Source organism: Zonotrichia leucophrys, chromosome 1A, assembly GCF_028769735.1.
Source record: "Zonotrichia leucophrys gambelii isolate GWCS_2022_RI chromosome 1A, RI_Zleu_2.0, whole genome shotgun sequence".
Lineage (NCBI taxonomy): Eukaryota > Metazoa > Chordata > Aves > Passeriformes > Passerellidae > Zonotrichia > Zonotrichia leucophrys.
Genome location: NC_088170.1, coordinates 19,146,245 through 19,172,154, shown reverse-complemented (window position 1 = coordinate 19,172,154; position 25,910 = coordinate 19,146,245). Strand labels below are relative to the sequence as shown.

Below are 25,910 nucleotides of genomic sequence, written 5' to 3'. Positions count from 1 at the left end.
TTCTCCAGATCCCAGGAACTACTTCACTGGGAATGTCTGTCTTCAACCTTAGCAATGCAATTATGGGCAGTGGGATTTTGGGTCTTGCTTTTGCCTTGGCCAACACAGGAATTCTCCTTTTTCTGTAAGTATTCATGTGGTGAGTAGCTGATCTCCATGGAATTTCACTGTGTTTAAAGAATGCATGCACTGCCAGCAAGTGGAGGGATTTATAGTCCATGTGTAATCAACTACAGCATTCAAGCCTGAAAATATTAGTTACAAGTTTCAGACATCTTTTTTTCAGTCATATGCTTTTGTGGGAAAAAACACTACTTGTAGTGCTAGAGAAAATTAAGTCCATGTTATTTACTACAGGCCTAGACAGGGATTTTTCCTGTGCTCTGCAAGCTACATAGACATCAAAAATATTCTATAGTAATAGTTGCAGTGAGTTAGCACCTAGTTCTTACTTTTGTCATAGGATTTCCAGAGCTTTCTTCAAAGCATGGTGCAATAAACACTTTTTTTAAACCAAGAGTTTTTATTTCCTTTATATGTTACATATATTTCTGTCTCACTCCCACAGTTTCTTTAATGAGTCCTTGAAAGCCAACATAAATATAGCCATGATTTTAGTACAGAAAAGAGCTGAGGTGGACTACTTAACTCCAGAAAAAAAAAGAAATGAGACTTTTTATAAAGGAGAATTTCATAGTTAAAAATGAAACAGCGCCATTGAATGACTAAGACAGTGTTATTCTGGATCTCAGTATGAGATGCTTCATTTTGAAAAGTGATTGTTAAGAAATCAGTTGGGAATTGTGTGCAGATTTCAATGATAAATGTTCATTGAGGAAGGAAATACAATAATTTACATTATTTGAGAACAATTCAACATAGTAATTGAGTTTACAGATTGCTCTAAAGAGATGTCATTTCTTGAAGGTCAAATCTAAAAATATAGAACTTTTGCCATTTCTTAAGAATTTGGGAAATAAATTAATTGAGCCCTGTACAAAGCAGAGTAGATGGCCAAAGGGGTACATATAGCCATCTGCTCTGGAGTTTTGTGCCAGGATAGATCCATGCTGCTAGCTTAGAGTTTGCTGTGGCTGGGTAAAATCTAGGAGTAATCAAAGGAGTTAATCCATTTACTTTAGGAGTGTAGAAGGTCTCATTATTGTGTTGTCACTAAGCTGGGCTGGACTGTAATTTTACATCTTTCGTTAGCAAAGTGACAGAGTTTATTTTATTTTTCCTGCTTTTTTACCTAGTGTTCTAACCTGGGTGTAATATTCCACCCATGCTCCATCTCTGAGAGTATAAACTGATGGTTGCAATAACTGCTGTTGATGCCTTAGGCCTCTGTTTTTAGGTAGTCCTGAAAAGGCATCACTGTAAGGAGAGAAAAAGAAGTTGCATCTTTTCAGGCTTGTCACCTGATACAGGCTGATTAACAGGCTCTAAGCAGAGGAGCAGCCTCAATTTGTCTTTACTGCTTTAGTGTTTTATAATCCCATCCTCTTCTCATTCTTTCAGCAGTTTTTATGAGCGTTAGGTGACATGTGTTTGTTCTAAAGGATGTAAAAATGCAGTTTCTTTTAAGTGACATAGAACATCAGAGAAGGTGACCTGAACACCAGAGAAACTTCTAGCAAGGTGTATTGGTGACTCGAGTAGTGAGTGTGTAGATCTGTACCAACACGTACAAAAAACTGCCAAACATGGATGTGGAGGTCTCATTCAGTAAATGACAGCACTGATCTCTATAGAATTAGCTGTGTGTATTTAAAAGTGGATAATATTTTTTGTTAGCTTTATGATGCCTTTAGATCTGTTGGCCTTGAGATAGAGCAGCCAGCTGAGATCAAAGGCAGTAAGTTAGCAGGACCTTCCTGAGCAGGCAGTAGAGCTTCCCTCTTTGAAGCCTGGAGATGCAGGATCCTAACATGGTGTCTGTAGCTAGGCTTGAAAGTTGAACTGCTTTGAATGTTCTGCTCTCATGCCATAATCTCAGCGTTAAACCTAGTCCATTAGTGAAAGATGTTTTTCTTACATGCTAATTCTGTTCGTTTTTCCCATAAGTGTATAGTTCTGCTGTCATTGTCACAGGTAGATCATTTCTGCTTTGCAGGTGATTAGAGTCCTAACAATATTTTCACTACTTTTTGCACATAAGAAAGATCTTAAATTCACTGCTTTTGACTAGCACAGTTCTGGAAAGGTTCTAGGTTGCTTTATCTAGTATTGACGTGCACTATCGCTGAAAATTCTGCAGATGCAGAAAAATGAAGGGAGCATTTTCAGCACTAACAAAGCAGACCCAGCCTGATTTCCACTCTCACAACTTTTGGGCTCCTGAAGTGTGAAGTGTGTACTGCCATGAACATCTGGATCAATTCAGATCTGATATCCTAAGCAAAAGATGTGCAAAACAAACATGGCAATGACACATCTTATTTGCTTAACAGTGCCATAACAAAGCATTATACTTTCTAGCCAAAATTACTGAGGGTGGGAGCTCAGAGGAACTTCATCCCAGTGTTATTGTAGCTGTTGCCTAGACCAAAAGACAGCATCATTTCCAGTATGCAAAAGGAGAGAAAACTTTGCTGTGGAAAGAGAACAGAAAAAGTTTGGAAAACTAGAGATGAGCTGGACTACCTGGGGATGGCAGGAGCAGTTGTTGTTGCTTGTGGTTTCATCCTGGAGAGCCAGGACCAAAGTGATGGATCACATTGCAGAGAAATATGGACTGGTCAAGCACCAGGTGTTTTCAACCTGCATTTAATGCAGCACTGCATGTGATCTGAAACACTTTGCTGAGGCAGAGGGTCGTCTTAGATTGGGAATAGTATGAGACTACAGCTGAAGTCTCACATTGCAGCCACTTCTGCTGGGTGTGTCTGGAAGGGGCCAGGAAGCTGCAGTGTAACTCCTGCAGTGTTTTACGGAAAGCTGGCACACCTGCAGAGAGGCTGTATGAGAGCAAACCCTCTGCTCTTCCATCCTCTGCACCTTTTGAGGGTTCAGAACTGCTCAGTGAAATAATCCTTGTGACTGCATAATCCTCACAGGTGTTCTAGCCCTAAAGCCTGGGACTCCACAGAGGGGAGGGACAGCACAGGTTTCAGTTTACCTGGTAAATGTGGCATCTGGGAGAAGACAGCAGAAGGCATCACAGGAGCAATTTGTTCTTCCCAACACTGTATCAGTCCCCTAGCCTAAACTGTTTATTCTTTTGGGGGAAGGTAACTTTTGTATCTGCTGTTGGCTTCCGTAGCCACCAGCACTTCTTTGAAAGCAGACAAAATAAAAAGTAGAGGAGTGCTTTTGAGACTGCAGTGCAAGCTCTCCTGCTTCTGTTTTGAATTTGTGCAGAGCGAGTGGCATGGACATTTTCATTCCTTTCCAAGGGGTGGTTCTGGCACGAGTATTCCTGTCCATACCACAGTCCTAGGACAAACAAGTTTTTCATACAGTGCTAATGAAAATGCCAAGTGTCTGTAGGAACTCTATGGGGAGCTAAGGACAACAGATCAGATAAATACCTGGCTGCTTGGGAGTGTTATTTTTACCACTGCAAAGGCTCCATGAGCTCAGTGCCTGAAAAACAGAAGTTTTTAATATTAAGACAGACTGGATGCTGGCAAGCAGAGCTGTGGCCATTTGGGGCTGGGAGTGAGTCAGCCCTGCAGCTGAGCACTGGGGCCGAGCGCCGTGCCTGTAGGCAGACAGGGGCGGAACGGCTCGGCAGGGAACACGGGCAGCAGCAGGGCCAGCAGGGCTTAGCAAATCCATCAAAAATGGACCAGACTGACCTCAGCTTGTACAATCTTCCTTTCCTTCTCCACCTTCTCAAGGAGAAACACCCTTAGGGCTGTACAAAGAGTATGTTGTTATTGTCAGCCATCACTCTGTGCTGGCTTAAGGACAGTTCCTCCTATCACCTCTTTATGTTTCTCCCTGTTCCTCTGACCCCAAGAAACTAGTTGGTCGTTATTTGGCACGAAAGTATTTCCAGTGTAAACTAATAAAAAAGTGGGGGAGGAGGCTTCTCATTCTGTTCTTTCTATGTATTCCTATGAAAAAGATTTGTTGCTGCCTATCTATGGCAGCAGTTTGTTTTCTCTTGAATTTTAGTTGTGTTTTTCTCGGTGTCCGGAGGGTAGTTGTCATAATAAAGGGAGGGATTGCCAACGGATTGTCTGAATGCTCTTCACACACATCATGAAAACATCATCAGGTCTTTGTGTGTCAGAGTGTTGGAGGGGAAGGCACACATGGTGCTTAGATTAAAGACATTGAGCAATGAGAAAATGTGCTTTTATGCACTTGGCCCCCGGCACTGACTAATTGTCATTTGTGCCAGCAACTTCCCTACACAAACAGTTTGGTCATTACTTCCTGCAATTCTTCTGTGTGAAGTTAAATTATGGATCATGTCAGACCAGGACTGACATCAGTGAGGCAACACGAATCTCTACCTGGACAAAGTACAGGCCTTTGGTTGCAGCCTTTATTCCCAAGGGAAGCCAGTCTAGCCTTAACTCCCCTCATCTTCCTCCTCCTTGGGCACTGTGAGGTACATAAAAAGCCATTTGGGCACCCCTTTGGTAGCATATGAAACATGTCCTGGGAAAAGATGCTTCCATTTTGTATGGAAGTCCTTAAATGAAAGACTTTGCTTTAAATTTTCACTCTGTTTCCAGAAAATAAAAAAGCGCCTTGGAATGGATTTTGAGTGAAATACCTGGCTTGTCTGTGCTCTGTTAAATCTTCATTCCTCTCTGATAAAACATCTTTATTCTTGCTTTTTTCAATATGAGGAGATGTAACTCTGCATCTCTGCTAAGTCTTATTTGGTTGTATCCCTCTACATGCAGAGTATTCTACCTCCGTGGTGGAATTGCAAGCAGGATGTGAATCACATGTATTTTAGGGCTTATTGCATTGTCAGGGGAATAAAAAATTATCTCAGAGTCGATAGGAACGTGACCTGACATGAAATATTGCAATGTCAGACCTCATCTCATATGGTAAACTTTATTTTCCGTTCTTTTTTAGGCTGCTTTTGGTTTCGGTCACACTGCTGTCTATTTATTCAATACATCTCCTGTTGGTGTGTTCAAAGGAAACAGGTAATTTAAGATGCTACACCATTCAGCAGAATGTAAAAATCAAGAGGTGACAAGTGTTCAAATGAGGCCAGGTGCTTTGTGTAAGATGGGGATTTTCTATCACTTTGCTGACACAATAGGAAGGCCTGATACATTTTGAGTCAGAAGCCTAGAATTAACAAGAATTTGAAGAATTTATGGAATGGCAATGGAGAACATCATCACTGTATAGAGAAATACTTGTGACAAAGAATGAATTCTGCTGCCCAGAAATGTTATCTTCAGTGAAAGAAATGTTTCACTGAAGAAATGTTATCTTCAGTGAGCTAGAAGGAACAGCTCATATAGTTTCTTTGCATTGCAAATGAAATATAATGTATCTTTGCCTATGGTGAAACTTACCTGGAAACACAGTTTGTCCTTAGTGGTTCATGTGAAACTCCTGATAATCTTTGTGGTGGAGTTTTCTTAGAAAAAAATAAAAGGGAACAGTTCCTTCACAGAGAGAAGTGTAACTGTAACACAGATACACTATCTCAACACAAAAATTAGAAGTTGCCTACAGTATTATGTCAAATGACGCTGTGTTCTGAAGTCCAAGAGCCTCTTTCCTTGTTAACAATTTCTAAATGTTAACAATGTTTCCTTGTTAACAATGTCATATTTAAAAAATAATCTGTGCATAAGAATAATATTTAAATATGCAATTTGGACAGACATGATTACTGTTATAATATGTATAATGTCAGCAACTGCCTATTTCAGATAGGTACAGCTTCCTCAATGTGGATACATTTGTGTCCCATTACACCCAAAATCTAAGTCCTCTTTTCTATGTTGCTGGTATATTTAAGCTCAGACTTACTTTTTACACAAACTTTAAAGCAGAAATGTCAGTAAGGTAATATAGACAAAACCAGATAATGGGATAATTTTAAAAATGTATCCCAAAAATAATCTGCCCAGTATTTCTCTTTCTGTTCCTATGTATCTCACCATCTTCACAATGTCCACTACTCATTTTTATCAGCCTGCATCACAGACAAGTAAAAAAAAAAATTTAACATAAACACAAACCAATTAATGGAGGAGTTTCACAAGCTTGACAGATATTTGGAAAGGAATTTTAGTTATCTTTTACACCTTTGCCTGCTTTACCAAAAACATACAACACTGAGAATTCACAATTTGAGGCTTTGTCATTAGAAGCCATAAATGATCCTCTAAACCAGTGGCTGTCCTCATCTGATCATTGAGTCAAGGCAAGCAGAACTGCAGAATGGCAGTAGTGTGTGTCCAGGCTGCCTGGGCTGACTTGTGGATCCTGCTGTGCTGAGTTTCTTCTGGAGAGGAGCCTTTCTACATTACTCTCATTGCAAGTGAAAAACTTAATATGCTGGGATGAGGATACCAGGACTTAACATGTCACTCAGGGTATAGACACACTCATTAAAAGTGTGTAAAACTCTCTTTAAGATCTTCCATTTCAGAAGTGACTGGTAGCCAACAACAACATTTTTAGAAGTCAGGAAAATATACCTACATAATTTTCAGCCCTAGAAATTACAAGGGAGCTCCCTATTTACTTGCAAATGGCAGGTTGGGCTGCATAGATAGGTGCTTGGCTGAAAAGGAATCGTGAATGCTTTGACTCAACAGCTTTCAGTGGTGTGGTTGTTACCTTTCTCCCCTTCTTCTCATGCAGGCTGCATGGTGTATGAAAAGCTTGGTGAGCAGATCTTTGGCACCCCAGGGAAAATGATTGTCTTTGGATCTACATCTCTTCAGAATATTGGAGGTAAAGGAAATAAAGAATATTGAAAAAAAAGGCTTGGAAAATCGCAATAATTTTACAGCTGCAAACAAGTCAGGTTCCTTCTCTCCATGACATCCAAGGACCTTCATGGTCCTCAGTATAGCTGTGGCTATCATTTTGCATGCAGCCCTTTAAAAACACTGCATTACTGAGTGATCAGTGATTTACAGTCAGTCATAGTTTGGGGTTTTCTATCATCAGACACTGATGTGGGAGGGAGAAGGTCAAGGATGCTTCTCGGTACTTGTTCCACAAACTATTTTACCCATTTTCTAAAATTATCTTATTCTTCCTCCAGCAATGTTGAGCTATCTCTTCATAGTCAAAAATGAGTTGCCTTCTGCCATAAAGTTTCTAATGGGAAAAGAAGAAACTTTTTCGTAAGTTGAATTAGTTCTGTTACTTAGATTGTAGAATTTAAAATGTATAGTAAATTTTAAGAATATGTTTATAAAAGCTCTGAAGTATTGGATGGCCTTTAGGTTTGTCAAAGTAGATTTTCACAGGAATATCTTAGGGGGTTAATAAAAGACAAGATAAATTTGGGAAGGAGACAATGGATAGGGAATGAAACTTTAGTTGCCCTTTTTGCACACCAGCTTTTCATGAAAAATTTCGTTATATACAAAACTCTTATAGAATCCAATATTTTACAGTGTTAGGCAACACTTGAAATATTGTAAACAATGCAAGTTAAAGATATTATGTGTTTCCATGAATTCTCAGTCTCTTACATGATTTTGCCCCTGAAACAATGTCCACAAAGTGAAATTCTTTGCAACTAGCATATGACCATTGCAGAATATTTATATAACTAAGATTTCTGCCCCTTATCTCTCTTTAGCATTTGCCAGCTATTTTAGTAGAGGGGTAGCATTTTTTTATACCAGTTAATACCCCTTGCACTGGATTATATGGTGCGCTGCAGTGTAGGAGAAGGTTGTAGAGATTCCATTCTTAGGCTTTCCTGCTGTACTGGACCAAGCAATGGAAATAGGCCGTACAGAAGATCACTAACACTGCCCCTTCTCCTCTTTCTTTCTTTACAGTAGGATGCAAAGCACTTTGGTAGAGGAGATGCAGACTTGGGCTAGCTAGTGCCTGCCATCCCGCTGGAGCCTGGTTTGCTGCTCCAGTCGCGTGCCTGGGTGGTTTGGCAAATGACTCGTGGTGGCCCCCCAGCCCCACTGCGCTCTCTGGCCCTCTGTGTGATCTTTCATTGTCGTGGCAGGGTGGCTTGTGTCAGGTTACAGAGCTGGTGGTTCTGCCTCTCAGACCCACGCACTGATCTCCATGGTAGGGTGATACTTTGGTGACTCTGGAAATCTGCCCTACCTGAGTCAGAGCAGTTCCATGGATACCTAACGAGTCTACAAAGCCAAGATGTGATCCTTTCTGTCCTTTATTAGAAACACGTAGGGTAAGGAGACCAAAGATAGTTCTGTAAGTACAGCAATTAAAGAGGATGACTGGTGAGGAAAACCAGAAAATGTTTAGGATGTGCTCATGGTATGGATTTTTTAATGTTTTATACAGGGAATGGTACGTGGATGGGCGGATTCTTGTTGTCGCAGTGACGCTTTGTATAATCCTCCCTTTATGTCTCCTGAAGAACTTAGGTAAGATGAAAATGCCACCATGAGAATCAAAAAGAGGAACCCAAATATTGTGCCACTGATGGCCAAACTGACAATTCAACTATAAGAAAAATGTGCTCTCATTGTTATCTAAATAGCCTCCCTGATCCAGAAATAATCTGTGTTCTGAGCATTTTGAAACAAGTAGGCCTAAATTATCAAAGTGATTGAGCTCAGTATTAACCAGCTTTATCCACACAATTGTGGAAATTGATTTTACAAATTATAGTTAAGAGGGTCTTCATTTCATAAGGTAATTCAATTTTATGTGTGGCCTATAAAAACAAGTTCACAACTGGTGAGATTACAAAAAATGTTACTTTTCTATCTGCATGAAAATTTTACTGGTGAGGTTAATTGGAAGTATTGGACTTTGAAGTAAGATATGTACAGAGAATTGCATTTTCAGATGTGTTTCAATCCAACTGCAATGCCAGTAGGTACGCAGTGTATTTTTTAAAAACCATGCTGGTAACATTTGGCACCAAAGTCCATTTGGGATCTTCTTTTTTGAAACTCAGCTGACATGACTTAGGGAACCTGAGTCATATTCAGATGGCAATTGCACACTTTCAGGTTTTTTTCAATTATCACAGCCTCTTTTAAAAGTAAAGTTAGTTAAACTGTGGTAAAGGTGACCCTGAGGAAGTCACAACAGGTCACGGCGAGGCTTAGTCTTGCCCAAAAGCTGGGAGACTTGAAAGACTTTGGGAGACTCCCACACCAACAGGACATGCTCTTGTCCTGCCCAGAAGTTCACAGCACATATTAAATGTTTAATACATTTTAATTTTTCACTCAGAAGCAAAAAGCAGTAAAAATCAAGATAAGACTAATAAAATTATTCTGTATGAGACTTCCTCTTAATTTCTTTCAGGATACCTTGGCTACACCAGTGGATTTTCATTAAGCTGCATGGTATTTTTCCTGGTAGTGGTAAGTTTAGCTTGCTTTCTTTGTTGGATGAATCACTTGAAATCAGGATTGTTAAGGTGTCGGCGATGAAGAGACTGGAAAAGTCCAACTGTCAACCGAGCACCTTGTCCACCATTAAACTATGTCTTCAAGTGAAACATCCACTTGTGTGTTTTTGAACACTTTTAGGGATAGTGACTCCACCAGTTCCCTGGGCAGTCTTTCCAATGCTTCACAACCATTTCCATTAAAAAAAACATTCTTAATGTCCAGTTTGAATGCCCCTTAGTGCAACTTAAGGTCATTTCCTCTCATCCTGTCACTTGTTACCTGGAAGAAAAGGCTGAGCTCCACCTGGCTACAGCCTCCTATCAAGCAACTGTGGAGAGTAATAAGGCCCCTGCTCAGCCTTTTTTTCTCCAAGCTCAACATCCCCAGCTTCCTCAGCAGCTCCTCTTATGGCTCACTCTCAGCCCTTTACCAGCTCTGTTGCCCTTCTCTGGATATGCTGTGGCACCTCAATGTCCTTCTTGTAGTGAGAGGCCCAGAACTGGAAACAACACTCAAGGGAAAGCCTCACCAGTGCTGAGTACAGGGTAATGATCACTTCCCTAGTCCTGCTGGCCACACTATTGCTGATGCAGGTCAGGACGACCACAATTCCACTGATATTTAAATTCCAATTTGCTTTTCATTATTATTTTAGCAATTAGCTGTCTTCTCCTCTTATTCTAGGTTATTTACAAGAAGTTTCAAATTCCCTGTGATGGACAAGGGCTAAATGCAACATCATCTATCCTATCAAATAGCTCAGAACATACGTGTAAGCCAAAGTATGTTATCTTTAATTCCAAGGTATGTTTCTTTTTATAATACTTACTTTTAATTCACATAATATATGCACCTACACCCCATATTCGCATTCTGATCAGCACCACAAAGGGCCTGATTCTCCATGGTTCCACTTGTGACCCAGTGGTTAATGCACAGCGGGTGTCCTTGCCCAGCCTTGCAGAGATGCCATGGGGAATGTGGCTCCTTGCAGTCTTGTCCTGCCCTGGCACAGAGGTGTTAAGGCTACGAGCCCAAGCTACCCCTGGACAATAACGGCTCTCTTCAGGAGATTTTTCCTTTCCACTGCTGCTCATTATCCGTGCTGCAACTGTGCCTTTAGGCTGTTGCTCAGTAGAGGCTGAGTAGGTCACATCTCCATCCAAAGCCCAAAACCTCTGTCTTGCACCCAAATCACTTCTTTGTAACAGGGTACAAGTTTCTGTAGCCATGTGGTGAACTGGACTGTGAAAAGGATATTGTTGAAAGTTAATCCAGCAAAAATTTGGTTGCCCTTCAGCTGGATGCTTCCCTCCATCACCACACAGCTGCAGAAAAAGTTGGTCTAAGAGAATGTGAGAGGGCAGCTGTCTCTACCTGCAGGAGGATGGTTCCTGTCAGCTGTGCTGGGATGCAGTGCTCCCAGTGAAACAGCACTTTATCCATCAGGATGTGGTCCTCAGGGCCTTAGTCACTTTCATAGGGAATGCACATTTATAGCAGAGGTGTGCAAATATATTTTTTTAAAATTTAACCCACCAGCTTCAGTTGAAGAAGCCAGGTGAAGCACTTTTCTTTGGCTGGAGGTAACTATCACCCCAGATCCATCATGATGAACCAAGAATTAGTTAACTTGCTGTGCCATGGCAGCTTAGGTGTAGGTATACTTCTGTAAACTTTGAAGGGTAGTCTTCTTCTTCAGTGAGTGTCAGCATTTGCCTCAGGGCCAATGGAGGCACCTCGGAAGGATCAGTCCATCTGAATTAGGAGCTGAACTCCAGAGGCTTGCCCTCTGGGCCAACAATTTGCCAGTCTTTTTAGCAGCTTCAGTGTGTGAGAGGAGACAGGACAGTTTCACAGAACAGGACAACTGAGGTTGGCAGAGACCTGGAAATCACCTGGTCAAACCTCTGTGCTGAGGTAAGGCCACCTAGCATGATGTCCAGGCAACTTCTGAATATCCTACAGATGGAGACACCACAACAGTACTGTGCTGTGAGTGAGGGAGAGGTGGCAAAGGCCTGGGCAAGGAAGGACATCCGGAGAGCAACCAGCACATTTACTGAATCTGTCAGGCCTGAGGCGCACCATAGGATGTCTTGTGTGGGAAGGGGATGCCTGTGACCAGCACAAGCAGATCTCAGAGGGCAGGACAGAGCTGCATGTAGAATAGACTCATGTTGTCCTTAGAGGAGGACCTATAATTACCTATAATTTCAGGTATGTGACCTCTGCTCATACCTGTTCCCTCAGGAGAATGGAAGTGCCTGAGAACTGATGCCATTTTTGAAGTTTGGCTGAGGGCTGAAACCCACCCAAGTTGTTAGCGGAGAAGGGGCTGAGGTCCCACTTGGAGGCCTTCTGCCCTTTCTGGTGACATAATGGTGTTTCTCTTTCCCCAAGAAAAAGCATGCTCCCTCCACAGCTCTCCTGGTCCTTTTGTTGGCCTGTGAAATTAAGGGATTCAGTCTGGTACCTTGAAATATCCATTTCTTTGTAAGTTCTGCATTCCTGTTCTCTTTTCTTACAGTCTGGATACGGGCTTCCTCTTCAGGACTTCAGCCTTAGCCCCATGGGCGCGCACCCCTCTCCATGCCAAGGCAGGGTAGCGTAGCCGTGACCCACCACACGTCCCTTTCACGCGTGACACCGTGACACTGTGCTAGTGATGGTGGCAGTAGCTGGGCAGGCAGACCCATCCCAGGGGGCAAAGGCAGCAGCAGCGTGGCAAAGCCAGCTCTGTGCTCTGTGAGCACAGTCAGTGCTGCACTGGTGCCACCAAGGCAAGACTTTGTCCTCCTGTTGAAAGCGCCCTGGTTTCCCCATTTTGTTAAATACATGCTAAGGGACAGGTCTTCTGCCTTCTCAGAAAGGCTCTCAGTGTTTGTTTGAAGAGTCCAGAGAGCTTGGAGCTGAGGTAGTTGAACGTGGAACATTTCTTCAGACCACTGGGGAAAATACTTCTTCTTAACTTATTTTCTGAAATTCTCTCTGAACAGACCGTGTACGCTTTGCCCACCATTGCTTTTGCATTTGTGTGCCACCCATCAGTCCTCCCGATTTACAGCGAACTTAAAGAGTAAGCCTTTTTTATATTTTTAAACAGTTTATTGTTTTGACCCATTTTACATGGGAAGTGTTAGCACAGAGGTGCTCTGAGTCATTTGTACCACTCAGAGGTGTGCTTTAGTAACACTCATCAAGCATGGCTGTCAGCTAGGAAATCTGGCCTCCAGGCATGCTGTGCCCCTGGAGCAGGGGCGAGGGAGGTGGAGAATAATGCAATACTTGGGAGTTTTCCCTGGAAATACACAGCAGCCTGGGGAGAGCCAAGTTCTGCCAGTTGATATTTGGCTCAGGAGAGGCGTGTGTTCCGCTAACAGTGTTTGTTCCACAGCATTAGTGCAACCGAAAGTCTGTTGCAGTACCAGGAAAATAAAAGTGATTTCAGCCTTACTGATACTAAAAGACCTTTGTTGGTACTGCTGCCTCACTGACACCCCAGCTGGGATGGATGGGCTGTGGGGAGCTGGAGACCAGCTCTGCTGTGACACTGCTGACCGCCCTGGGCAGCTGCAGTGGGGTCCTGGGCGATGGCGGAGCCCCAGGGAGAGGTCAGGGTCTGTCAGACCCATGACTGCCCTCAGACGCTTGCTGGGTGCTTGAAATTTCAAGTCACTTGAGCAGGTTTCCAGGTACCTGTTAGGGCAACCTTGTGTGGATTTAAAAGTCTGAGCTTAGGTACTGGAGTGTTCATACTTCAGAACAAATATCTGAAGATTAAATGTTTACACTTAACCTATTTTACAGGTCAGCATAAATCCAGTATTTTCTGCACATGGGGACACAGATATTTCTCTGCAGTCATTCAGAACATTTTGGGTTTTTTTTTTTTCTATGAATAATTTTATACTTCCTTCATTTTGACCTTTTAATTTAATTACCAAAGTGTTTCAGGGTCATCCTGTCTCCACATGGCTTCACTGTTTAAGCAGGTACAGACATGGAGCAGACCCACAGGTCACACCCACTATTTTTTCACTTAAGCCCCAGGAAGGGTCCTTTTCCCCAGTCCTTTTCTTCCTTGTGCAGCTGTCAGTGAGTTACTGTTTTAAATGAAAATGCATTTATGAGTCTCCCCAGAATTACTATGCTTATGCAAACACCTAATACATTTTGAAACAGCTATGCAAAAATCCAGCCAAACCATTCTTATGTGTTCTTTTCTTGTTCTTTCTCCAGCCGTTCACAGAAAAAAATGCAGTTGGTTTCAAATATCTCATTTTTTGCCATGTTTCTGATGTACTTTATGACTGCCATATTTGGCTATTTGACTTTCTACGGTAAGTATGGGGTTCTTTACTGATCAGAGTAGAAAGGGGATACATGTCAAATCAATAGTGTATCCCAGCTGGAAAGGAAAGTCCCATCCACTTATATTAAAGTACTTTTCCAAATAATTTTCCTTGTAGTTCTCATATTGTAGGTATAAATCCTTTTTTCCTCTTTCCCTGTGGATGAAATGCACAAGTGAAAGTATTATTTGCAAAAGGCATTTTCAAAATATGAGGGAGAGATTTGTTTTACAGAATTGAGGATTAGCTGGGCCCCACTAAGATTTTATTTTATTCCAAGGTCCTCACCTGAATGATGTGTGCATTGGTAATGGCTGAAGCATGCATATTTGCAAAAGTTGAGACAGATTTGAGAGCAGGTCCTAGGAAATGAGTAACAAATTGGCCATCACAGCTTTTTCACTTTCTTAGTAACGCTTTCGTCATAGAGGCAACAGACCAAATGTTTTCCCTGTGTCCCTAGAGCTGACCTTTTAAGGTCTTGGTTAAACAAACTGCAGTGAAGGTGGGGAAGCTTTGAGTGTTGTCCCAGCTCAGCCACCAAAGGATGATTATCTCAGTGTTTGAGACTCCCACCCTGTCTCTCTCCATGCATATCAATTCAGTTAACGAACAAATTATATTGTATCACTAAAGGATACAATATGCATGCCCTAAAGGCACAATTCTTCAGTAAAGTAGGATAAAATACAAATGTTGCCCAGGAACTCCCATATTCCAGTATCATGAGAATGTTGAAAAGTAGTGTCTTTTTCCATGGACTGCTAAGGGGTTACAAGACAGGTGACAAAGCTGATGTTTTTTGCCTTTTACCTCAGAGTCACCCATCAGTCTTTACCACCCTATTCTAAGTGGCACTTTTGTTACAACCTCCTCATTCATGATAATGTCCCTTGTGAGCCACCAATTGCAAGAGAAAAAAAATAAGTAAATATGAAATGTGGCTTTTTTTTCCCCAAAGCTGTACCAAATCTCATATTTGCTTTCTCAAACTCTCATTCTGATTATGAGGCCTTGAGTATCCATGTGTTGAAGTAACTTGAGGTCATCTGTTCTAATTTTCCCAATGAACCCACAAATAGGCTGCAAGTGACAACAGCATCAGCCGTTCTCATCCAGCTGCTCCCATCTAACCCATTTTCGTAGAGATGCATCAAATTAGCAGCCCCAGGGAGCAAGTGGGTGTAAATCAGCATGGACCCCTTCGCTTTGGCAGGGAGGAGATTCTGATGTGATTGCCCCAGGGATCTGAGGAGGCAGATCTGTGGCGCTCCTCTCTGGGAAGCTCCCACACCCCTCAAGGACGAGGGTCTGCAGTCCATGGAGGAGGTAGGGGCTGCGTCCTTCTGGCCCTCCTGAGGGGGAATGGCGGAGGAATCCCTGGGGTGTCTTGTGTGCCTCTCCCCACATTAGGCATCCCTGCTCTCCAGCACTGACAGCCCACAGGTGGAAGCTATGGAGAGCTCTGCTGGGGCTTCTGCAGTGTCAGTGCAGTGACAGGCTGCAAAAAAGACACTGAGGGAATGTAGAATTCCTCCATAAAATTCCTTCATTCTTTCCCTTGAGACCAAAAAGACCTTACCTTTCATATGTTCACTTACAGTGTTCTAACCCTCTTCTCTACCCTTACCTGGGTAAGAACAGTATTTTTATTGTGACCATTTCTTCTTTACACCAATAGTACTTGTCTGTTTGCTGTGTTCTCAAAAGTGTTGCAGTGATGACTATATTTACATTGCAGAATTACAGAAAAGAGGTGTTTTTCTTCCCCTAAAAGGTCACAGTGTGGTTGGGCTCTGTGGTGTATCTAGCTGAAAGGAAAACAGACCTTCAACTGTAAGCCTTGCCCTTCACTTCCTACCTGGCTGCAGCCCGTGAGCGGTACAGAAGTTGCAGTCTGTGCTTGCAGGAGCAGAGTAAGCTCTGTGTTGCAGAAGCTGTGCATGTGCCCGGCTTGAAAACCCCACTCCTGATCTGCAGGGAGGTGGGAGAGCGTTTTCTTTCTCCTGGTGGGGATTCAGGCACTGCCTAGGTGGTGTTGACCTGTGGTCTCTACCCAGAAGGGCGCCCTGGGGGGAGTGTAGGCATTTTGCCGCAGAACAGATCCCTCTGCCTCCAGGAATACATGAGGTTTTCCCAATTGCCAAAGATGGTAAATTAGACATGGCCACTGAGTTCCCTTTAAGAGCTGTTATGTTTTACCACCAGCTTTCTAAGATTAGCAAGCAGTAACAAGGGCCTAAAAAGGGGCAGCAAGTGTGTTTGGTGGCATGCTTAACAGCCACCTCTTTAGGTTATTGCTCCTGGATATTTAAAAATTACAAAGCAAACATGTATGTCCCTCAGCAACTTGGTTTTCCTGCTGGTTAGTACACGCAGACCTGCTCTGCACTGTTTTTCACAGCTTCAAGGAAACATTTTGGCAGGAGGTTGTATTAAAATATTGCCAGCACCTCCCTGTTAAGCACCCCCTGTGATTTGTCTTGGCTGCTGGGGCTGCTGGCCAGCGTGGAGCTGAGCTGCAGGCTCTGCTGGCAGCCCTCAGAGGAGCTGCTGAAGGATTTGAGTGCAAATGTCAGAGTGTCCTGCTGAGAGCTGACCTGAGATAGGCTTTGTTCTCAGTTGAGAACAGGGGCACTGCTTTTTGCTGGAAGTTTATTTGCTGTTTAAATGAATTTAGCTCAAGACCTTGCAGTTTATATTAAGTTCAGCCATTGCAGTGCATGTCTTTATTTTTATATCATTTGGAACTTTAAAAAAAGTCCACAGAACCAATTAAAAATAGCTAATTTCACTTTACCTATTTTTGTATAAATGTATATATGTAAGCAAGCTTTCGTGTATGTCTCACTGTTGTCTTTTCTACAGTGAAAATTACCTTAGACTCAGGCATGTGCTGTCATGAATTAAGATGCATTTCTAAATCAGGCCTCCAAAGAATTAATCTGGAATAATGGGATCATTGGGATTTTGTTTAAAGTGCTGTATTAACTCAAGGATGTTTCATTCCATACTCTTTTGTTTACAGATAAATCACTTGTTGTTCAAGAAGGCTGTTGTTAAGCAATGATTTTTGTGGACTAATTGCCTTTTTGCCAGAACACTTACCTTACTGTCTTTCCCATAGAGAATGTGCAGTCAGATCTGCTTCACAAATACCAGAGCAAAGATGACATCCTCATCCTGACTGTGCGCTTGGCTGTGATCGTGGCAGTGATTCTCACTGTGCCAGTGCTGTTTTTCACTGTAAGTAAAAAGGTCTGCATGGTTTGGAAGTTGGTAACAGCTGTGCACAGCACATTTCTTCAAACCACAATCCAGTGGTGGCTGAGACTACAGTGTTGCAGCTACAAAAAGAGCTTGAGCTTGGATTAGTCTTTTCTCATGCCAGATGCCCACTAACTTCTGGAGAAGTTCTCTATATAGTAAATAAATAAATCACTTTTGGTAAATCTGTTTTAAATTGAATCCACAAGGATCCTCTCTGATGTCACATCACTTTACTGGAGCAGGCTCAGAGGTGAAGTTCCTTTTAAAGTGCAGAAGGATTCAAAAAGGCATGTTAGAAAGAGAGGAATATCCTACTGCACATGCACATGTCCCTACAGTTCTGAAATAAAAATTAATTTTAAGGGGTATTTCAAAGGACATTACCTCAGGCAACCCAAAATTTCAGACAGATCTATGCAGCACTTGTCACATGAATAACCAGTTAAAATAAACATAGGAAGCTCATAGACTGATCTTGACGGAAAACTTCCTCTCTCTCTCTCCCCCTACAGGTGCGTTCGTCATTATTCGAGATGGCCAGAAAAACAAAATTTGATTTATGCCGTCATATTGTGGTTACTTTGGTTCTTTTGGTTATCATCAACCTATTAGTCATTTTTATCCCATCCATGAAGGATATTTTTGGAGTTGTAGGTAGAGTATCCTGGTTTTGTCCTGCTAATAAAAAACAGTTGCTAATCAGCAACGCAATAATTAGCTGTTGCTGACAGTTAACAAAACTCTTTCATTTGAATTTTGCAGGGGTCACTTCTGCCAACATGCTGATCTTCATTCTTCCTTCGTCATTGTATATAAAAATTACACAGCAGGATGGATCAAAGTTGACTCAGAGGATTTGGGTATGAATTCCATTCCCATCCATGCAACACCTCCATCTTGTCATTCTCTTTAATGTGCTAGGCGCAAAGCAGACCTAGTCTGAACATATGTGTGAGCTCCTTTACATTACATTCCCTCTGTACCTCAGTCAGCTGGCAGCTGTTCTTGCCCTTCTTTGCTCACCCTGGGAGTCCCCTGGTGGAGGGGCCGTGCCATGCACAGCATCTTGTGTTTTGGGGAGACCCTTCTCTGTGGGATGAGGTACTTCCCTGGCTGGCACGCAGCAGCAGCTGTCAGCAGGGTGCAGGAAGCCCTCCAGCCCACTTCAACAAGCCCTTCAGTGCAGCAAGCTCTCTCTGCTTCTGTGTGTTGATCCAGAAAGCATGCAAAGTGCTCCATTTGCAGTATTCCTCATGGTTTTAATGGACCTGAGTCAGACCTAGGGTGGTTCCACACGAAGCAGCCAGCTGAAGTGTTATGCTAGCCATTTGGCATGCATGAGCAAATAGGAATGGACCTTGGAAAGATTTCCTGTGAGCTCCAGAGAGTGCTGCAGCTGAAAAGATGCAGCATTCCTGTTATTCCCAGTCTAATGGGGCATGCACTGGATGCATTTACAGTTAGACTTTTCTTCTGTGAGCAGACAGGTAGGAAACTTGTTTCACTTTGGCTGCATCCACAGATCCCATGACGGAAGGGCTGAACTTAGATGAACACATATCCAGTGGGAAGAATATACTGATTTCTGTGGGGCTTTGGAAAGAGCAGAGCTGATCTGTCCTAAAAACAGACTCACTTAATCATCTTTAGAGGTGATCAGTGTTTAAGAAGGGAATTGAAAGGAGAAAAAAATTAGTTTCATGTTCAGCAAGAAATTAGTAATGGCACTAATCTGTTTAATTACCTGTTGGTCTTGTCTTTACCAGAAGTGCTAGCTCATTTTAGCTGATAACTTTATTACATCACCTTGTACACCTTCTTAAGAGAAGTTAACATACTTGAATTAATTGTCTTTTCTTTTTATTTGCTAATCTTCTCTCTTTTTTTTTCTTGTTTCAGGCTTATCTTTTTTTGGCACTGGGGGTATTGTTTTCCCTGGTGAGCATTCCCTTGGTCATCTATGACTGGGTACAATCAGGAGGCAGTGCCGAAGGCCACTGAAGTTCACCTTCTTCCCAAAAGAAGATACCCCTGTTTGCTACACACCAAAATCGCAACCATCCGTTCTGTTGTCTATTCCACCTTTTGTGAGTTTACTCAAATCAAATCCAAATAATGATTATCCAGTACTGAAAATACTGTCATGGGAGTATTTTCTTGCAGAAAACAGACCCATTCTTCCAGCAGGCGTGTCACTCTCTGATCAGCAAAAAGTCTGTGTTAATTGTCCATGATATTATATAGAGCATCACTTACAGAAATTCGTCACAATTAGTTTTCCCTCTTCCACCCATGAATTGCATTGTTCCATTTTTTTCCTTAGCCCTCCAGCCACAAGCTCTGCTCCTTTAGGGCAGCAGCGCCTGTTGCTATCAATTCCAACTGGAGTGTTGTCCGTTCACATCCTTCCCCCCTCTTTTAGCCAAAACTCTTCTCTCTAATTGTATGTATCTGGTTTGTTGGTTTGTTTGTTTGTTCTGTTGCTGTTCCAGGCACCATTTGCCTCACTGGGTTAAGTGTAGCATTCTGGATACAGGCATGAAAAGCACCACGAGAGCGTAGCAAGTGCTGTGTAAGCGTAGGTCCTAAATCCGGTGCTTCTCTGATGTTTTGGGGGCAAACCAGGCCTGGGGCTTGGTCCATTCATGGCTCTGGGGAACAGACTGGGTGTGTCTGTGTGTGTGTGTCTTTGTGGTGCAGAGCAGGGAGCCGGAGAAGGACAGCCACCACCACCAGCCGCAATTCCTCTGGCACACTGGAGCTGGAGGTTGACCAGAACTTGTCCCCAAACCATGAGTACTTGAGTCTGAAGAGAAGCAGACATTTGGAAATTTCCATAAGAAGTCTGCATTTTCTTCAGCATTAAATTATTTAGCAACGCCCCATTGGTCTCAGAAAAAATATACCAAGCTCCAGTTTTATCAAAACCTACGCATTTCATCATACCTCATGCCTTTTCCATACCTTGTAGGGACTGGCTCCTCTCGTATGTCTTACCCTCCTCCCACTGAAGTCAGTGGGGTCTTTGACAGCAGTGGGAGCAGGATTTGATTCACACTACTAGATTTCTAATGGAAATTGAAATCTGCAACATTTCTTTAACTGAACAGAAATACTTTTTATATTTAAAAGATTTCATTTACATTTTTCATTAGTTCTGCATACCAATTAGAAGATATTCTATTAGCAGAAACACTGTAACTTGGAACAGTTGCCCACGGAATAAGCATTTGCCTAATGCCTTATAGCTGGTGTAGAGAACCACATGTAGAGATTCAAAAGCTAAGCAGATCACTCACGGTCCTGAGCAGGCATCTTCTATTAGTGCACTGCCAGCAGCATAAACGTGTTCACCTTATGTCATTCACCATGTGAGCTAAGGAGTGTCTCAGAATATGAACATGGCTCCCACGTTCATATTCTGGAGGGAGCTGGAGGGAGCCCCACTTCATGCCCAAGGGCTGTGATGCCCTTGGTATGCTCAGACCATACCTGTCAGTATGCAGCGACCCTCTTGTTCTCAGTAGCTGCTTCATTGACAGCTCCCTTTGTAACTGTGGAAACAGACCATCATCAGCTGTGAAGAACCTGCCATTGCAACTTACTCTTTTTTAAGGTTAGGGATAGAGTATTTGGGATCTAGGGATTTCTGTGAGCTACTGAATTGCCCCATTTGCCATTACCTTGTAATGTAACACCTTACCATCACTTCAAATCACTGAGAGTTGAGATCACAGAACACATCTCAGGACCCTGAAAGTTGGTTTCTAAAGATAACATCCAGAGAGGTTAGTTTGGGGCCTTCTTAGAAATTTGGGCATTGAGTTGCAGATCATTCATGCTGCAGAAACTAAACCTACTAAACTCAGACTGCCAGATCTATACCTTAGCACAGGCAGTGAGGTGCTTGCATTTGATGCTACTTCACTGTGATCCAGAAATAAGGCAGAGTGGATTCCACAAGCTTCCAAACTACTTGGAGTGGCCCAGCAGCAAGAACAAAACTGGAAACCTCTCAGCAAGGTCTCTGGTGCATCATCCTTTCTCCCAAGCACCCCCTAGCTCAGCCTTTGACATACAAACAGCTGAGCTACCCGGAGCCCATTCACTAAGATCCCTTGTACTTTCCTGTGGGTGGTCTCAGACCCTTATCTGTGATGTTGCAGGTCACTGGTTCTTTCTGTACTCCTTATGGGACTGATCCCTGCCCTTATTCACAGAGAAGCCCATACTATAGCCTACAAGACCAGGTGTTAGGCTGGGGAGCTCTAGGGAGAAGAGCCTGTGCTTTGTTCCAATCTCTTTGTGCCTCATTCCAGGCATATTCTCAGCTTGGGATGTAAATTTATGGTTTTCCTTTTGCAGGCACCGAACCCTCAGTGGTCACTGCAGCAGAAGCCCAGCATCTCATTCTCTGACTCAGCTTGCTGAGATTGCATTTCAGGTTTTGAGGTGCCTTATAATCTCTCTGGATCTTATCCTAAAAACCTAACTCAGACCTAAGAATGCTGTGCAGTGTTATCCTTAAGATGCTATCAGGCTCTTCTGCTTTCGTCTCCCCTTGTCTTTCTTCTGCTACTGATTAATGAGCAGCACAGTGCTGTGCACTGGGGGGTTGTGAGAGACAAGATCTTGGGAAAGATTTTCAAGTATCCAGGCATGAGCTAGAGGTCTGATCTGCTGCACAGGATTCCAGCAAGATCTCATATGTGACATCTCCCTCCTCCTTCCCCCCACCCCCCCAATAGTCTGTAGTCTGCTGTTTGAAATACGAACCACTGAGTTTTGGCACCCAACTTCCTTCGACTTGAAGGGCTGTTGGGTCAGTGATTGTTCATCTTCCTAAATCTCCTCCATCACCATTCCTCTCTCTCCTCTTTGCTATTCTGCCTTCTCCTTTTCCCCAGTTTATTTGTATACTGGAGTTTTACTGAATAAATAGGGATAATGAGCTGAGTGTGCATAGAAATGAAATTACCCAAGGTACTGAACCACCAAAGCATGTTTTATATACTGAAAAATAGATACCCAAAATATTAAGTCTTTAAACAGACTTTGTTTCTGGGTCTCGTTAAAAAAAAAAAAAAAAAAAAAAAAAGGAATTTTGCTTAGACTGATTTACTGGCATCATATTTATAGATATTTATGGAAAGGAATCATGTGTTTTTGATGTCTGTGGTAATGAACGTGAAATAACGTGCTTTTTGTTTTCTCATCAGGTTTATACATTCTTAACAGAATGCAATAGACCCTGCTGTAACTGTCAACATCAGTGATGGATGACAATATTTGTATGAGGTTATCTGTAAAATGTACTGCTGTTATTCAGTTCATTTGGAATAGTGAACCTGTAGCCGCGATTGTATGAGTCCCACATTTTAGCTAGGATTTTAAGAGCACAGTGAAATGCTGTAGGAGTTTCTCTGTTGTAAAATTAATAGGATCCAGAGTACCATATCTACTTAGTAGGTGATAGCATGCTTTCTTTTCATAGAGAGTTTATCACTATTGTGAGCACTGCAAATGTCATAGACTGTATGCAAAATTGCTCCTAATAACTGCAACAAAAATCTTTAAAATTCTTATTTGTGTAGTAGCAACAATCGAGTGGTGAGGGACAAGGAAGGACTAATTAGAAGCAGGGATTACTAATAAGATTGTAAGAGTTAATCCTACACTTAAAAGACAGCCTTGCTGCCTCTCCTAGTCCACAGCACATTGCAAAGAAAATAGTTATGGGCTTACAGCAGCCGTAATACAGCTGCCCTTCTCTGTCCAATGGCAAACATGCCTAGGTAGTAAAACACAGTAAATTGTTATTTGGGAGCAGTGTCTCGGGGCAGTGACCTCTCTGGGTGATGCGTGCTCCTGGCCAGAGGGCCAGTGCCAAATCTGTGCACCAGCACAGACCTTCTGTAGAGCTGGCACAGACCAAGGGGTGCCTGGCACATGTGCAAGCCTAGGGCACAAGAGCTGGTGTCATCCTGCGAGGTCAGGGATGAGAATGCTCATGTACCCTGAGGGCTGCTCTTCTGAGCCACATATGAACCCCAAGCCTGTGCTCCACCTGAAATAGGTCACACATGCAAGTGTGGGTTGGATGGTGTGTGGGTTTTGTCTGTACATCTGCCTTACAATGCATAAGCGCAACACAGCTCTCTGATATGGAGTATTAAACAGTAACAATTAATGGTATGTCTAGTTTATCTATAAATTTATACATTTCTTTGCTTGAACCTTACATTAAGGCTAAAGAGCACCTTGGTCAAAACAAAACTTTCATGTGGTGGTGTCCCACCTCCAGTCCTACTGCCCCACCCCAGTGCCTGTAGGAGAAAGGCACCACAGAATGTACTCAGCTCCATCAGCAGCTCCATGAGATGGCTTTATCAGCTGGCGCCACGGTGCTTTCATAAACAAATCCCCAGAGCCCTTGGCGTCAGAAAATCCTTATTTCCTGTAACGTACAGCAAAGAATGTTTTATTTGTATCTAATGTAAGGATTTCTGTAATGAACTGTGAAAAACAAAAAAAAAGAAAATGAATTAATAAAAGGTACTGGGCTGGAAAGTCTAGAATTCACAAATTGTACACATACCTATGTTTCTGAAGACAAATCTATGCAGTTGTGTTGTAGGAAATTTCATTTTTATGTACATATATATTGTAAATAAATAGGATGCTGTATATTTTTGCAGTTGGTTATCCCCTATGAATGGAAGTGTTAAGATAGGCTCTGCATATTAAGAATAATTTTAATAGAAATACAAATACTTTAGCTTCTTAGCAAAATGTATATCCTTTTCTTTCTCCCAAGAGTTCACAAGTTAAATTCTAAACTTGAAATTATAATTACATCCCTAAAGTAAAAAGAGAAATAAAAGGTCCAGTTAAATTGCCAGGATTAATTTCAGTGCATGACTCCCTGTTTTCTCAACAGCAAGTCTACCAGTCTTCCTGTTGGGTAAAATATCTCCCTTGTTAAAGGGCCCTTTTGGTACCCAAATCCCTCTTACCTTCTCAGCTGGGGTCAGTTGGGAGTAAGGTGCTGAGAAGGGTTTATGGAAGAAACCATGGCAAACTGCAGCCAGCAGTTTGACCTAGCATTATGCTGTGTTGTATCCAGGCGTGTATTTACCCAACTAGTACAAACAGAAGTCAGGGCAGAGCTTCTGCATTTCCATTTTCAGCCACCAGAAATGCCAGTAGTTCAGAAAAAAAAGTATGGCAAGCCAGGGTTCAGCAGCAACCAGAGCAATTGGTGCCATTTCCAGCCCCCTCCCTTCCTGCAGAGTCCTGTGGCTGGTCTGCCTCACGCTCTGCTGCTCTCATGCAACCAAAATGCTGGCACCTGAGGCTGCCAAGAGCTTCCCTGGCCAGGGACTACTCGCACATCCCACCCTGTGAACAGGCAGAGGTCATTGGATAGCTGTGTGCAGGGGTGAGGGCTGGGTATCTCCTGAGATACCCATCAGGCATCCATCAGAGGCCTTGCATAGACTTTCTTACTGGTAAAGCATGGAAATGTTTTTTCGGGACTGCTGAAAAATGGAGGTTAAGAAATGGATCTAAAAATAATTGTGGGTTTTTTCCAAGTTTACTTTATGGGCTTGGATGAAAATGAAACTTGAAATAACATTTGCTTTTATCATGAGCACAAATTTGAGGGGAAAACCCTATATACAGTCAGTTCTACAGAACTTTTCAAATTAATACCAGTGTATGTTTTGTTTTCAGTGTTATAGCCAACAAAATATAAACTGAAAAGGTATTTTTCCACTAGACTTGAACTTTTCATTGTTTATAGAAACCTGGTTTTAGTGTCCCAACATATGCTAAGGCTCACACAGATCCAGTATAAACAATGTTGTTTGAATGATGTATGCTTCATACAAGCTCATGTCTAATAGATTGTTGAAGTGAGTCATCGGTAATATTTTGCTCTTTTTAACACCTGTTAACTTTGTGCTGCTCATATCCAAATAAAAGACACAGTTTTTCAGTTTCTATGTGTAAATAAAATGTATCAAGTTCTATGATCTCTCTGTTACCTCTTGGTTTTTAAACATTAAAATTGGGATCTTAATTCATGTTGGGACCATACTCATTCTTCCAAAGGGATGACGATGTATCATTTTAATGGCTTGAACAGCAAATGCTCTCTTACTCTTTATCCAAGTATTTTCACTGAATTTAGGGCATGCAGCTCTTGCAAAGCATTAAATTTGGTTCAGTATACACAGCAAAGCACCAACAAAAAGCTATGAAACTTAAGGTGAGGTTTCTGAAATAGTTTTAGCGGGGCCTGAAACTTGGACAGATGGTTACTATAGCCTGCGGTTGCTGAAGATGACAGCATTCCTCAAGGCCAGCACTTGTTTCTGCCAGCTTCTAGAAGACTGTCTGAATGCTTGCCAGTCATTTTCAAGGTCAAATCAGGTAATTTAACTTAAAGGGCTGCTGTTAAGTTGGGTTTAAGATGTCAAACTGGTGCCTGAAGTGACCGAACCCCTGCCAGACTTTTGTCAGCTATGGAAGCAGAAGCCATTAGCAGGTGTATGAGGAGGATACCCAAAGACAGTAATGTCTTAGGCAGCTGTTTCTGCCAAAGTACCTTTGTCAAAGCTTTAAAGGGCCTGGAAAGTGCTACCTTTTTTGCCTTTGACCACTAATTTTACTAGTGTTCAGATTATAGTGACCACGTACAAAACGGCTTCTTGGCTAGAGTCCAAACAACTGAAGAGTGTACCTGACTGCACGGGAT

The 25,910-nt window shown here is 42.3% G+C and overlaps 1 protein-coding gene across 2 annotated transcripts in view; it reads left to right on the top strand.

The window, feature by feature from the left end:
- The window catches only part of SLC38A1 (solute carrier family 38 member 1), a 42,649-nt gene extending 17,464 nt beyond the window's left edge, over positions 1 to 25,185 (top strand). The window contains exons 4-17 of one of the 2 annotated variants that reach the window (XR_010438644.1): positions 9 to 124; positions 5,050 to 5,123; positions 6,808 to 6,900; positions 7,217 to 7,298; positions 8,455 to 8,537; positions 9,433 to 9,491; positions 10,206 to 10,325; positions 12,521 to 12,600; positions 13,764 to 13,864; positions 17,004 to 17,122; positions 17,659 to 17,800; positions 17,909 to 18,006; positions 19,046 to 19,233; positions 22,366 to 25,185. Coding sequence is in view for 1 of the 2 variants with exons in the window: in XM_064701825.1 (XP_064557895.1) it covers positions 9 to 124; positions 5,050 to 5,123; positions 6,808 to 6,900; positions 7,217 to 7,298; positions 8,455 to 8,537; positions 9,433 to 9,491; positions 10,206 to 10,325; positions 12,521 to 12,600; positions 13,764 to 13,864; positions 17,004 to 17,122; positions 17,659 to 17,800; positions 17,909 to 18,006; positions 19,046 to 19,147 (1,269 nt within the window). In the remaining variant the exon portion in view is untranslated. Of the gene's footprint in view, positions 1 to 8; positions 125 to 5,049; positions 5,124 to 6,807; positions 6,901 to 7,216; positions 7,299 to 8,454; positions 8,538 to 9,432; positions 9,492 to 10,205; positions 10,326 to 12,520; positions 12,601 to 13,763; positions 13,865 to 17,003; positions 17,123 to 17,658; positions 17,801 to 17,908; positions 18,007 to 19,045 lie in introns of both variants that reach the window. The other variant, XM_064701825.1, reaches the window with a different exon arrangement.
- The last annotated feature ends 725 nt before the right edge of the window (positions 25,186 to 25,910 follow it).